The sequence below is a fragment of the Bactrocera dorsalis genome, chromosome 4 (genome assembly GCF_023373825.1).
Source record: "Bactrocera dorsalis isolate Fly_Bdor chromosome 4, ASM2337382v1, whole genome shotgun sequence".
Lineage (NCBI taxonomy): Eukaryota > Metazoa > Arthropoda > Insecta > Diptera > Tephritidae > Bactrocera > Bactrocera dorsalis.
The window spans coordinates 17,428,787-17,443,211 of NC_064306.1; the positions used below are offsets into that span (position 1 = coordinate 17,428,787).

General features: G+C 35.0%; 1 protein-coding gene across 2 annotated transcripts in view; it reads left to right on the plus strand.

Annotated features, from left to right (window-relative positions):
- Nucleotides 1-9,533, plus strand: part of LOC105228186 (GPI inositol-deacylase) — a 50,604-nt gene extending 41,071 nt beyond the window's left edge. The window contains exons 9-18 of one of the 2 annotated variants that reach the window (XM_049454612.1): nucleotides 1,849-1,987; nucleotides 3,657-3,786; nucleotides 3,852-3,974; nucleotides 5,570-5,763; nucleotides 5,843-6,023; nucleotides 6,097-6,232; nucleotides 6,511-6,779; nucleotides 7,017-7,112; nucleotides 7,200-7,404; nucleotides 8,124-9,533. In XM_049454612.1, the coding sequence (XP_049310569.1) occupies nucleotides 1,849-1,987; nucleotides 3,657-3,786; nucleotides 3,852-3,974; nucleotides 5,570-5,763; nucleotides 5,843-6,023; nucleotides 6,097-6,232; nucleotides 6,511-6,779; nucleotides 7,017-7,112; nucleotides 7,200-7,377 (1,446 nt within the window). In that variant the 3' untranslated portion in view covers nucleotides 7,378-7,404; nucleotides 8,124-9,533. Of the gene's footprint in view, nucleotides 1-1,848; nucleotides 1,988-3,656; nucleotides 3,787-3,851; nucleotides 3,975-5,569; nucleotides 5,764-5,842; nucleotides 6,024-6,096; nucleotides 6,233-6,510; nucleotides 6,780-7,016; nucleotides 7,113-7,199; nucleotides 7,950-8,123 lie in introns of those variants that run through there. The other variant, XM_049454611.1, reaches the window with a different exon arrangement.
- The last annotated feature ends 4,892 nt before the right edge of the window (nucleotides 9,534-14,425 follow it).

The window sequence follows — 14,425 nt, forward strand, 5'->3', positions numbered from 1 at the left end:
CTATCGTGCGACTTTTTCAATCTGCTGCTGGAGAAAACAGTTCGAGCTGCAGAACTCAACAGAGAAGGTACCATCTTCTATAAGAGTGTACAACTGCTGGCGTATGCCGATGATATTGATATCATCGGTCTCAACACCCGCGCCGTTAGTTCTGCTTTCTCCAGACTGGATAAGAAAGCGGAGCAAATGGGTCTGGCAGTGAACGAAGGCAAAATGAAATATCTCCTGTCATCAAACAAACAGTCGTCGCACTCGCGACTTGGCACAGACGTCACTGTTGACAGTCATAACTTTGAAGTTGTAGATAATTTCGTCTATCTTGGAACCAGCGTAAACACCACCAACAATGTCAGCCTGGAAATCCAACGCAGGATTACTCTTGCCAACAGGTGCTACTTCGGACTGAGTAGGCAATTGAAAAGTAAAGTCCTCTCTCGACGAACAAAAACCAAACTCTATAAGTCGCTCATAATTCCCATCCTGCTATATGGTGCAGAGGCTTGGACGATGACAACAACCGATGAGTCGACGTTGCGAGTTTTCGAGAGAAAAGTTCTGCGAAAGATTTATGGTCCTTTGCGCGTTGGCCACGGGGAATATTGCATTCGATGGAACGATGAGCTGTACGAGATATACGACGACATTGACATAGTTCAGCGAATTAAAAGACAGCGGCTACGCTGGCTAGGTCATGTTGTCCGGATGGATGAAAACACTCCAGCTCTGAAAGTATTCGACGCAGTACCCGCCGCGGGAAGCAGAGGAAGAGGAAGACCTCCACTCCGTTGGAAGGACCAAGTGGAGAAGGACCTGGCCTCGCTTGGAATATCCAATTGGCGCCACGTAGCGAAGAGAAGAAACGACTGGCGCGCTGTTGTTGACTCGGCTATAATCGCGTAAGCGGTGTCTACGCCAGTAAAGAAGAGAAGATTTATAGTTAAATTTATATTGATTTTCCAAAAATACCAAAATTTCTATTAATAATTTCTCTTATTCGTTTTTATTTCACTTCTTTCTTTAAATAAATAAACAAATTTCACAATCAGCTGTCTAAATGCACAAGTCTGCCGTATGTCACCATAAAATTTCAATACGCATTAGCGTTGCTTAATGCGTATTAATTTTGCTCGTCTGTCAGGACTTTTACACTCTTCTTTTTCTTCATCGTAAGAAAACGATATCAAAAAAAATCACAGTTGCAACACCGTTGGGCAGAAAACAGTACCATCTAAATGCACACCTATTATTTTGTTCATATGTCTATATTAAACAGACTATAAAATTCTTTCAAAAATAATAAACATATGTATAACAATTTAGACAGTAATCTTCTTCGCAGCAGAATCAACAGTTTTGTTTATTTACCGCACCACTCAGATGAAAGTGAGTCTTATTGGAAAATATGATTTTCTCAAAAAAATCGTTACCATTTTCAAGTTGTCTCTCACTTCCACACTTGCCTAAACAGCGGCAATGTTTTTTATTACTTCAAGCGGTTCTTTGTCTTATTGGCACTTGAACATTATGTAAAGAAAATGTACGCTCGAAACTTTCAATAATTCGACGAAGGTGGAGGATTATTACGACCAGAAATTGGCAAAAGCGTATGAAAAGTTGCAATTGAAAAACGATTATTTTGATAATAAAACTGAACAATATGTAAGCGTTTTTTTTTTTGGGTATATCTTTGATGAAATTGTGAGCATTATTGAATACAATGAAATGAAATCATGGCATTTTAAAAATAGTCGAAACGACACTTAGAAATGATATCATTCCTATTGGAAACCCCGGTATATAAGTATTTAGTCGAGTGTTATTTACATTATTTTTTCATCTTATTTGCAGAAGATGTATAACGTTGATATGTTTAATCCCGCGGAGAGAAATATGGTCTTTAAATTACCACGCTGGTCTACTTTTCAAAAAACAATTTTAGTAAATGAAAGTTCACAGGGAACACTATATTACAAACTCTTAGTTCAAGGTAAGTACTGAAACTCTTAGACTCTAACTACAAGAAATGCGGAGTTATTTGGCTCTATTCCTGTCGTCGTTGTCTTTTATAAACAAAATAAGTATGGCTATTTTAAATTATTGGCATGTGTCTAATATTAATTCGTATTCCCCATTTTGAAACGAATCTGCGAACAGTCATTGGAAGTGAGAGAGCAATTACTAAACGTCAAAACCTCCTGGACTTTTACAGTTGATCGAGGTCAGGAAGTTTGGACGTTTAGCAATTGGAAACGAGCGATGGCCAGATTAAAATCTTACCAAAAAAATATGTAAACAGAGGGATTTGTTACATTGTTCAAGACCACTAATGAGCAGTTTATAACAGTGAAAATTAAATAAATTTGTTAGATTTAAATGTATTTTATGAAACGTTTTGTAATGTGAAGAATCATGTTATTAATTTTTAATGGAAAATTATTAAAAACAGTTATTAATTGAGAGCTAACAAGCTTAAATCCTTTTTTTGGACATTGGAAGGCCAGTTGTTTTAACGTACCATAAAAATATTTAAACAGTTTCTCCATATATGAAACGACCTCTATATAGTACTTTTTAATCGTTATAAATGTTGCTTCTTTTAATTTAAATGCCCAAAAGTAATTATTTTTTCCGATCTGGCCATAAAGAAAAATGTTATAAAAAGGATAATTTTGAGGCGCTCTCACACTGGAAAAAATTGGCCATGCCTTTATCCCTGGTAGTAGTAATTGAGAGGGCGATGGAAACGAGCGTGATTATTTGAAGTATAAGCCAACGGTTTAAGAAAGGGTTATCATTATTGAATTTCGATATTTTTTGAAATGATATTTCATTTGCACTATTATGTCGAGACGGAAACGTTAGCATAAAGTAAATAAAATTTGTAAAATTTTTTTTTTTTTATTTTTATAAAATTTTTATGCTTATTAAGGTGCAATATACATTGATACATATGTATATTTCTATTCTGTAAAGAATGTGTTCCGCGCGCTTTGCTCAATTTGTGGTCAACATAATCGGCCATCTCAACACCGTCACCCATCTTGATTCATTCATTATGTTATGGTTATGTTTTAGACAGTATAAAAAAACCGTATACATAAATCGATACACACTAGCGTATAGTTTCTAGTATACTGACTATAGGTAAGTCTATAATTGTCCAACCCTAGTTTATCGACCTTACTAATGGTAAAAATTTGAAACTTGGTGATTATATTCGTAAATTAAGTATATAAATTGAGAATATTATATCATAAAATTGTTAAATTATATTTTTATATGATAGAAATAAATTTTACGGAAAAATTTTTTTTCATTTTTGAAAATTTGACAATTTTTTTAAATAAATAAAAAAAATATGAAAAAAGTCGGCCCACTCCGGGATTAGCCACCGAATGTGGCCACCCCGGAATGGTAACGATTGGTTCAATACATTTTTTTAAATCGATTCAGTCCGGACAAATCCTGTATATTTTATTTATAATTCATACGTCTGTCATTTTAAGGTATACAACATTATATAATATATTGAAATTAATTTAAAAATGATGACACTTGTGTAAAATTCACGTGTACATTTATTATTAATTTAAATTTTATACTAGTATTGCCAACATGCAATTAAAAGATAATAATAATTAATTAAAATTGTTTAGGTATTGAAGAAACTTTTCCAACTATTGAATTGAGAATTGTACCGTTATCATGTATTGGGGATCTGAATTCAATTATCATTAAAATGTGCATACCCTGGGCGCCAGGATTTAACAAATATCAAATTATTCGGTATCTCAATGCTACATAATATTATAAATTAGTATTTATTCTAATCAAAATCTTACTTTAAATAGAGATCCTTCAGCGGAAGTCTTTTATGTGAATGTTCCTGTTTCTAGTCCAATTGGCTATAATTCATCAATGAATCCGATTTCTTTAGAAATTTTTTTGGATCCACTTTGTCGATATCAAATAAGGTACGTAGTATATCCAAGAGTAATACAAATACTATTGTATACAAGGAGCGTTCCAAAGGAAACAGGATTTAAAAAAAAACAGAACAAATGATTTTTTCGGCAAAATAATACAGCTTTTGCACGGTCCAAAAGCATGTCGAACGAGTACTTTAGCTCGTTGGCCGGTATGGCCGCCAGTATGCCGGTGCAAGGATTTTGAATGGCCTTTACGTCTGCATAACGGTTACCTTTCATGAACAAATGTATTTTTCCGAAAAGAAAGAACTCGCAAGGTGCCATATCAGGTGAATATGGGAAGTGGTTAATGGTTAAAATGTGATTTTTGGTCAAATAAACCTTTTTAATGATGTCCTTAGAATATTGGATTCTGAGCAATTTTTGGCCGTCAGTCAATTTGTGCAGAGGGGTTAAGGTTTTTAAGGTAAAAAAATACTTTTTTTTCTTTTATATGAATTTAATAATTTTATTCGGACCTTTTGTACATTATTGAGTAACAGAACATTCCCTAGAACGTCTTGAGAAACAAAAGCACTTTACGGTGTTCACCATAACTTGGCTGGAAATTATCCAATAAACAAGAAAAATTTGCCAAATTATAATAAAATCTTCCCCTCATCGTTGTCTGATAATTTTTTTTATTTAAAAATTTTTGGGGGCCATTTAAAGTGAAAACTGTTATTATTTACTAAAAAATTCCGCCATTTTTTGGGTTGAACACATTCTTAATGGAAAAAGTATACCGTAATAAATGTCTCATTACATCGTCAAGGGTACTAAATGAACAATTATCTTCTGAGAAGAATGGCTAGATAACTGGCGAATATATGTAAATTAACAAAAGATTAAATATGTTACATTTGCTTACACAAAATATGTTAGCCAATTACATAGTACCGCATACAATTAACGTTGTATTCTTGATCACTTGGACAGTACACTCATATGAAGAAAAAAAATATGTTCAGCAAAATAACTATCATGATAATAAGAGCAGCAAACTTAAACTGTCTTTTGAATAAAAATTGTAAAGTCTTCAGTCATACAAATCGTTAATAAAGCCGATTTCTATGCATGGTATTGAACTGTGGGGTACGATCTGTGCGACTAAGATTGACAAAACTGTACATTTGAAATGAAAATATTCGCAAAAATCTTAGTATTCGTATGGTAAAAAAGAAATAGAGGATAGCGGAAACAACTATGAACTTAAACTCCGGGATCATTCAAACCAATTTAAATGCCTTGCTACAATGCTGTAATAAACCCCGTATGAAAAGAAAAATTCCTTCTAAAGAGCAACGTATTATCAAAAAGACTCAATCACAACCTTTAGCTAGTTCAGTTTTAAATAGATTTAAATTTATTACTCATTGTTTACTTTCAATAAATAGATAAACTCCGGAATACATCAACACCTGACAGAAATCTAATTAATCGGAACGCTATGTTTCAAAACGCTTTTCTGCATTTTTTGCTTACGAATAAAGTGGTTCGATGTCGATTATATAATATTCGTAAAGCTCCCAGCATGAATCTAATAGATACCATATAAATTATTTTTTATTTGGTTTAAATTTTTTACTACAATATTGCAGCTACAAATTTTCGATTGTGGGCACAATGTCTAGAATAGCTCAACAGTTTTGGCACTGGCTGCCGTCTCATCTGACAGCTGTTATATTAGTTATCCTGAAGAATCAAATAAGTAAATTCCATGATGAATCAAGTACTAAGGGTATTCGACCATATCATGGGTATTTTCAATATGCTTCGTTATATCTTATAACCGGTAAGTGCAAAATAATAAATTATTATTTCTACAAACCTAACAGTGCAAATTATAATAATTACTTCAATCTATTTTTCAGGTTGTCGTGTATTGAGCAAATTTTTAACACACAATGATGATAACGAAAGTGGGGGAGACTTTTCAATTTATCCGGCTGTAATTATTCACGGCACCGCTATAGTATTATCAATATTACTTGTTTTTTCAGTTTGGACTGCAATCATTCTAAATGCGTATGGACTTTCAAAACTAATAAATTGGTATATAACATATATATATACATATATAGTATATTAACTTTGGTTGTTTCTAAAAAAAAAAAATTGTTTATAGGTTTTTACTGAGGTCGGTACTCTTACCCATAGCAGACACATTCCCAATTTTATTTGCCGCATTCCTGATTTCGCTGGCAATAAGGACATGTGGAACAGTAGCACTTATCATAACATGTGCCTTATATTTATTGTTGGTATGCATGCATTGTAGAAGTGCTTCTTTATATATTCTGTGTATTTAAGTTTGTCTAAAATGTTATATAGCTAAAAAAAGCGCATTGTGTACAACATACATGCTACAATTAAATACATAAATTGTTCGAAATTTTTTATTTCTTAAACCCATTGGGAGAAAAATTTTGTGAAATTAATATTAAATAATTTCTCATACATGTTTTTAATTTTACCTCTTAATTATAATAATATTATTATAGAAAAAATGCTCAAGTATTAAATTTATTATTCATTTTAGATATCGAACGCTTACAGCGACTACTTGGAGAATTGGTTACTAAAAACAGCAGTGTCGTTGCATGCAAAAGTTCGTAGCTTTTATGATAAACAAAATGGAATAAGTACAACACCAACAACAGGCATATCAAGCGATACAACTAGTCTTATGAGTTTAATTCGTTGTGATGGAATGAATAATTTCTCTTTTCACTTATCTCTTTTCAACTTGCTTATTATTATGACTGGTTTGAACAGTATGACTTTCGTTGCTTGGGTGAAGGATCACAGGTGATATTTCAAACTATTCATATTTTCAGTTTAATAGATACATGTAATCAAAAGTGCTTATAACCATTATATATCAGGAGTTTGGGTTTAAATGTAACTCATACTTTCAAAAATGTATATTTACGTTTTCCTTATTTCTATGCTAATACATATTCTACGTTTCATATTTTTATTTTTGATAATCATTTTGTTAAATATTACTGTGATCATATTTTTTCTTAATTTGTATTTGTATAGAATTGTAAGTCTCGGAACAGACCCATCTCTACTTCCCACTGTAATAGTCATATCTTCCTTGGGCCTTTTATGGCGATTAAAATCACCTAAAAAAATGTAAGCAAACAATATAGTTATTGATACGGCAAATAATAATAACTATAATAAAACACATTATTCATAACGTAAATGTATTGTTTTCAGCTTTTCTTTCCGAATTGGCTACAGGATAGCATCGTTACTCATATATATGGGTGCTGGAGCTTGCATTATTTACTGCCAGGACGCATTGTATAAACTAAACTATTTAATTGCCGGAACTTTTGTATTGATAACAGGGATGGAATTGCTGGGACAATGTTATAAGAAATTTAGCCTTTGAAAATTGTAAAAAGAGAAAAAATTAATAGTAAGTTGAAACCTATTAGCAATGGGAAAATTTAAGGAAAAATAATTTACGCACGATTAGTCGGGAAGATCAAGATGAGGAAGAGGTTAAATTTTAAGAGTTACAAAGGACTTATCTCGATTTTCTTGAAAAAATGAATGTGAAAAATTGAAATAAGCCAGTTTTTGGTTCATTATTTGTTATTTTTTTAAAGAAATTTTATTTAAACTTAACTTTTTTTATATCCCAAACATTTTTTATTTAAAATATTTATTTCTTCGCCATATTTTGTCATAATATCGGAAAAGGACTTTAATTTTTAAATTAAAAACATTGGTTAACAAAATTGTAACATTCTTTGTCACATATAAATTAGTTCAAATTTTTTATGTACTCGTACAAGAGCCACTAAACCATAATATGTGAATGAAAAGAAATTGACACGTTAGGTTTTCTTGTGATATCAAAACATTTATATTTTCTTCAAAAATGCAAACATATACATAGATACCTTTAGAGAAATTATTGCTTAATATAGAAAAAAATATTTATGATTTACATGAGTACTTGATTTTTGGTGTTTTTTAAGTTTGTATTTCTTAAGAAAGTGTTTATTTATTCATGTATATCTATTATGTCCCCTTCAAAGTAATCACCCTTCGATACATTACACTTCCACCAGCATTTGTTCAATCCTCAAAGCACATAAAAACGTAAAAGTAATTTGTGATTTTGTTTAGCTCCTCTCGGCTTGACGTCATCCTTTCATGATCTCTTCAGTTTTTGGTCGTGGGGGGCCAAGTCTCGGGAATACGATGATTGATGTGTTTTTTTGGCCAAATACGTGTCAATTACGTATTTAGCGGATAATAACCAAGGAAAAAGTACCGTACTGTGCGGTTTGCCGTATAGATTATTTTTTGTTCTTCTTTTTAATATAAAACTATACTTTAATTAATTTACTTTGAGCCATTGTGCTAACTCGACATTTCTCAACATCAACGTCTCGGCATAACTAAAATAAACAATATGAAATATTCCTTAAGTGGTAATCACCCCTATCACGCAATCGATCGTAGCTAAGCTCCGAATATGAATGTCCGCTGCGAATACGCATAAATTGCTTCCACCGTGTGAATTCTAAACTTTTGTTATCAGCCTTAATTTTGACATTTCCAAATCAGCTGGGTAGAAGGAAAAATTTAAATTTTGATAAATAAAATCGAAATCGTTTATATTCAAATTGAATTTACCTACAAAATATGGATCCGCTAACGTTTGTATTTATGTTGATTGAGGAAGAACGTGAGAGAAAATCACTGAGGGACGGTTCAAGAATCCAGTTAAATTTTATTCAAATTGTTATTCTAAAACAGGTTTATTGAAAACTCGCTTAAATAGGGTGGCCTTTACGCATGCCCTCGGCTTTCTAGAGAAGAAGGCAAGTCCTTTGAGATTGTCATCTATATCTTTACTTCATCGATTGACTTCGGTTTTTTAGCTGAGGGAGGCTACCAGCATGGAGTGTGTAAAGACTTCGATATTCCAATGGCTCAGTCAACATTTTTTTGCATCTTAAAAGATATATTGGGATTGCTTGTGCCCTTAGTGGATAAACCTTGAGTTAAGTAACGATGAAAAAAGACAAGCAAAAAGGAACTTCTTTCAGAAATACTTGTTTTCAGGCGCGATTTTGTGTGTAGACGGGACACATATTAAAATCATTGCTCCAATTAAAGATAAGTTTCTCTATTATAACAGCAAAGGATATTTTAGAATCAATGTCATAATTGTAAGTTTGATGACAAATGTTTTGCAAATATGTGACAATAATATGAAAATACGTTATGTGCATGCTCAGTATCCTGGCAGCAATTACGACTGCCACATATGGAATGCCAGCAATGCTCGTTATTTTTTATGAGAAAAATTACCTTGATGGCGAACAAAATACTTGGCTTTTGGGTATTATGCATACATACATATATGTTACAAAAATTCCCAAAACGCTTTACAAATTTCCAAAAATCAAAATCGTTTTATATTTGTACTATAAATGCTGGATATGCCCTATTAATGACACCATTCCGTACCCATCTCTCAGGAAGCCCGGAAGAAAAATATAATAAAATGCATGCAAAAGCGAGAAATATTGTAGAAAGAACAATAGGTGTTTTTAAAAAATGATTTAGATGTCTGCTGGATGCTCGTGAGCTTCACTACGAGCCATGAAAATCGTTAATGTTGCGGCATGATGAAATTTTAGAAAATATTTCAAATCCAAATATTTTTACAGAAAATAATGAAATTTTTATCGTCTTATAATAATGCAGCTTCACGGATTAAAGAAACTATATTTGCAACACTTACACAAATATAATATCCTAAATGAATATTAACACAAAATATTTTTACAGTTTTATGAAGTATTTATTTAATTAATTATTTTTTGACATTGTTTGTATTTTTTTTTTTTTTCATCTCCAACATTTGCTTTAATTGAATTCTTAGCAGCTATCAAATTCTTCATAGCATTTGCTAAAGAGAGTATTATAGTTTTGTTCACATAACAGTTGTTTGTAAGTCCTAAAACTAAAAGAGTCAGATATAGAGTTATATATACCAAGTGATCAGGGTGACGAGTGGAGTTGAAATCCGGATGTTTGTCTGTCCGTCCGTCCGTCCGTGCAAGCTGTAACTTGAGTAAAAATTGAGATGAAACTTGGTACACGTATTTCTTGGCTCCATAAGAAGGTTAAGTTCGAAGATGGGCAAAATCGGCCCAATGCCACGCCCACAAAATGGCGAAAACCGAAAACCTATAAAGTCTCATAACTAAGCCATAAATTTGGCACAAAGGATCGCATTAGGGAGGGGCATATTTGAACGTAATTTTTTTTGGAAAAGTACTAAATTTTTTTTACATATCTTGGAAACTACTATAGCTATGTCAACCAAACTCTATAGAGTCGTTTCCTTCAGGTATTTCCATATACAGTTCAGGAAGAAATCGGATAATAAACACGCCCACCTCCCATACAAAGGTTATGTTGAAAATCACTAAAAGTGCGTTAACCGACTAACAAAAAACGTGAGAAACACTAAATTTTACGGAAGAAATGGCAGAAGGAAGCAGCACCCAGGCATTTTTGAAAATGGGCGTGGCGTCGCCCACTTATGAACCAAAAACCATATCTCAGGAACTACTAAAAATAAAAAAATATGTAAATGGCGGATAATAAAATCTCGATTATCACTTTATCATGCGAGAGTATAAAATGTTCGGTGACACCTGAACTTAGCCCTTCCTTACTTGTTTTAAGTCGTTTTGTTTTTCAAATGCTCTGCCTAATCGTCGCATATCTGAGGAAAGATGCGTCCGACTTATCGAGAATCTTTTTTTGGTATTCTGTTTTAAGTAAACGTTGATCTTTTCTTAATTCGGCTGTACATGTAACGGGTGGCCTAGGAGTACTACGTCATTTCAGGTTTTTTCTGTAACAGCTCAAACATTAGTGCATATTGCTGCTTGCCGCTAGTATAAAATTCCTAGAAAATAAAAAACTTAACGTGTCGAGGGCATTCAGTAAATACCACTCTACGAATTTCAAACTTACGTTTGGAATTGTTCGAATTGTATGTTAGCAATTTCGTATCTTTCCCGAAAGAACAGTATACGATGGATTGCGTGATAGGGCTGAATGATGCTAATAATGCACATATGTATATATGAATGTAAGTAAGAATTCATAACAATAATAAAAATAAATACTGATTTTTGCAAAGTAAAAAAAGTAGTTTCGAAGACACTTAATTCTTATTTATATATAATGTATGTGACAAGAACATATTGCATATACAAGTTGGTATGATATACATATGTATGTATATTTATAACTTATAGCAAAATAGATTTCGCCAATTTTGGTAAAACATTTTTAACTAGTCTGTAATTTATTTTTATTTGACAATGGCGTTTTTAATTGAGTTTTTGTGTGAAAGTACTTAAGTCGGAGGATGGAGTCATATGTAGAAGTTCACGCAAGTGAGGATAGTTCTCTGAACGCCATTCACTTGGGTGTGGCCAGAAACGATTCTTTTACATATGACCCAAGTAGTTCACGACTTCCGGTCTTTGACCAAGTATCCTCTGGGTAGCCTAAGAACATACGACGAGGAGTGTCGTGTCGCAGCAGAGAAAAAACAGACTGCCTACCTCGCACCGTTACGATCGACCACAACACGTGCGGGATAGGATAGATACCGAGAGTTGAAGAGGGAAGCGAGGCTCATTTGCAGACAGAAAAAGAAAGAGGCCGAAATGCGTGAGTATGAAGAGCTTGATAAGCTGGCCGACAGGGGTAATGCTCGAAATTTCTACGAAAAAATGCGGCGGCTTACAGAAGGTTTCAAGACCGGAGCATACTCCTGTAGAACCCGCAAAGGTGATCTAGTTACCGATGCCCAGAGCATACTTAAATTATGGATTATGGAACACTTCTCCATCCTGTTGAATGGCAGTGAACGCACAACGCCAGGAGAAGGCGAACCCGATTCCCCAATCGATGACGATGGAGCAGACGTTCCACTGCCCGACCATGAAGAAGTTCGAATAGCCATTACCCGCTTGAAGAACACCAAAGCGGCGGGGGGCGATGGATTGCCGGCCGAGCTATTAAAACACGGCGGCGAAGCGCTGATAAAGAGCATGCCCAACGATTGGAATTCAAGTGTGCTATTCCCAGTCCATAAAAAGGGAGATCCCACAACCTGCGCCAACTACTGTGGGATAAGCCTCCTTAACATCGCGTATAAGGTTCTATCGAGCGCATTGTGTGAAAGATTAAAGCCCATCATGATATTGATATCATCGGCCTCAACACCCGCGCCGTTAGTTCTGCTTTCTCCAGACTGAACAAGCAAGCAACGCAAATGGGTCTGGCAGTGAACGAGGGCACGACGAAATATCTCATGTCATCAAACAAACAGTAATCGAACTCGCGACTTGGCTCTCACGTCACTGTTGACAGTCATAACTTTGAAGTTGTAGATAATTTCGTCTATTTAGGAACCAGTATTAACACCACCAACAATGTCAGCCTGGAAATCCAACGCAGGATTACTCTTGGCAGCAGGTGCTACTTCGGACTGAGTAGGCAATTGAAAAGTAAAGTCCTCTCTCGACGAACAAAAGCCAAACTCTACAAGTCGCTCATAATTCCCGTCCTGCTATATGGTGCAGAGGCTTGGACGATGACAACAACCGACGAGTCGACGTTACGAGTTTTCGAGAGAAAGGTTCTGCGAAAGATTTATGGTCCTTTGCGCATTGGCCACGACGAATATCGCATTCGATGGAACGATGAGCTGTACGAGATATACGACGACATTGACATGGTTCAGGGAATTAAAAGACAGCGGCTACGCTGGCTAGGTCATGTTGTACGGATGGATGAAAACACCCCAGCTCTGAAAGTATTCGACGCAATACCCGCCGGGGGAAGCAGAGGAAGAGGAAGTGAACGCACAACGCCAAAGAAGAAGAAGACTTAGGTCCTTGGTATCTTGATTGCAAATATCATCGGTAACTCCCAGCATTCATTTCTAGGCTGTTCCCCCAAAATTTATCAATCCTATTTTCTTTCTTTCTTTGATATACCTGATATTTTGTTATGTATACAAGTAAACCTCCTACAACGCGGTTTCCTATAACGCGTTTTCGCTCCAACGCGGTTCCCAAAATGCGGACATTTTCTTACAACGCCACTCTTACAACGCGATTTTTACGAAAATTGTTAATTAATTATTAATCTATCAATTCAAAAAAATATATTACTAACCTGTTTTGATTACTTTTACAAAAATATTGTGGATTGCGTCCTTGTTATTTTTGTCAGTTTTAAAAGCTATCAATTGAAACCAAATACCATTCTAAAAATAATAGACAGAATAAACAATACACACACGTTGCTGTTATTAAGATTCGTTATAAAGTCAATTGTGATTCAAACCTGTGTTTATAAAAACTATTTTTTGGGCTTTGGAAAGTCGTTGGGTTCGTCCCTATTTATTCTATCACAAGAGTAAATCATTGGATGGCTTCCTCTCTGCACTGTTCCCCACTAAATCCACAGCGAACATATTTACAAACTAGATGAAGGATTACAGAATTGACCTTAATTTTGCAGTCGATGGCGTCAAGATTCCGGCTGTCAATAATCTTACAATTTTAGGTGTGACTTTTGAAAGTCTGTGCTCCTTCACTCCTCATACGACAGCGATTATAAAGTACAGAGCCGCAACAAAATCCTCAAGTCGCTAGCCGGTAGCATATAGGAAAAGAACAAACGTTGTTGGCAACTTACAAGGCAATTGGTCGGCCGGTCCCTGATTACGCAACACCAATATGGTCACTTGGAAGCAGAGAAACGCAGACGAAGCAGCTTTAGACCTGTCAGAATACTGCACTCCAGTCTACGACGAGATGCCTGCTATCGAGCACCTGCATAGTGAGGGCCGCATATTGAACTCCTCTCCAGGCAGTTGTGTGATGCTTTCGCAGAAATCAGCGTTGCAGTCACCTGCTTGGAAAGGAACTGCTTCCTATGAACATCAAGAGGTTATTACTCAACTACGTCGACGACATCAGACAATAGGCCGACCAAGCTTCGGGCGCAAGAAACTTCCGACAAGCACTAACCCCTATTCACAGTGGAGCCATTAACACCTTCACAGAGTCCCTTCCAGTGAATGACGTACTTGGAGTCAAAACACCATCCACTGCAGAGGAAGATCTCGAGTTGCTGCGAGAAACGAGAGTGACCCTTATTTAAATTCTTACTTATCCAGAATAGACCCCGACATATCCAATATATGTCCTGCGTGCAATGAGTCTCCGCATGACACTGACCACCTCTTTGTATACGCCACCACTCCTCTCCCTTTTGTCCGATCCCGTCGTTCATTGAGCATTCCGTTGGATGACGTCGAGGATAACTTAGCTAATCCTTACCATCTTAACGGGGACTAGATACTCGCTAAA